The sequence below is a fragment of the Nestor notabilis genome, unplaced genomic scaffold (genome assembly GCF_000696875.1).
Source record: "Nestor notabilis isolate BGI_N333 unplaced genomic scaffold, ASM69687v1 scaffold18924, whole genome shotgun sequence".
In the NCBI taxonomy this organism is placed as follows: Eukaryota; Metazoa; Chordata; class Aves; order Psittaciformes; family Psittacidae; genus Nestor; species Nestor notabilis.
In genome coordinates this window covers 262-730 of record NW_009925386.1, presented here as the reverse complement: position 1 = coordinate 730, position 469 = coordinate 262, and the positions used below count along the sequence as shown (strand labels likewise).

The window sequence follows — 469 nt, the reverse complement described above, 5'->3', positions numbered from 1 at the left end:
GAAGCAGGGAGTCTGTCAAGCTCCCGATCATGACGGAGATGACAGCGAAGGGGCCTGGGGACCCACAGGGAGCATAGGGTCAGCACCAGGAGCTCTCTGAGGTCCACCGGTACCTGTGAGCATGGGCTGGGCTCACAGCACACCCACGGTGCTTTGGCTCTGGTTTGGTCAACCACCTTCTTGGAGGGGCAAAGTAAAGGCAAGAAAGGTCCCCTCCAACCGTTGATGTGGCAATGCTGTGCGGTGAATGAAGGCTCACCCCTCTCATCCTCGCTCCATCCCCACCGTCCCTGTGGGAGCATGCGGTCCCTCAGCTTACCCACAGAGTTGTGCCTGGACGTCCCGAAGAAGAAGTAGAGGAAGACGGGGTAGAAGGAGGAATAGAGGCCAGTGACGGGCGGCAGCCCAGCCAGCAGCGCGTACGCGAGCCCTGGGCACAGAGCAGGGACACGAGGGAGGGACGGCCCAG

The 469-nt window shown here is 61.6% G+C and overlaps 1 protein-coding gene across 1 annotated transcript in view; it reads right to left on the bottom strand.

The window, feature by feature from the left end:
- The window catches only part of SLC26A6 (solute carrier family 26 (anion exchanger), member 6), a gene marked incomplete at both ends in the record, with an annotated part of 3,309 nt that overhangs the window by 2,663 nt on the left and 177 nt on the right, over positions 1–469 (bottom strand). Inside the window, 2 exons of the mRNA XM_010013043.1 lie at positions 6–54; positions 320–445. Of these exons, the coding sequence (XP_010011345.1) occupies positions 6–54; positions 320–445 (175 nt within the window). The remainder of the gene's footprint in view (positions 1–5; positions 55–319; positions 446–469) is intronic.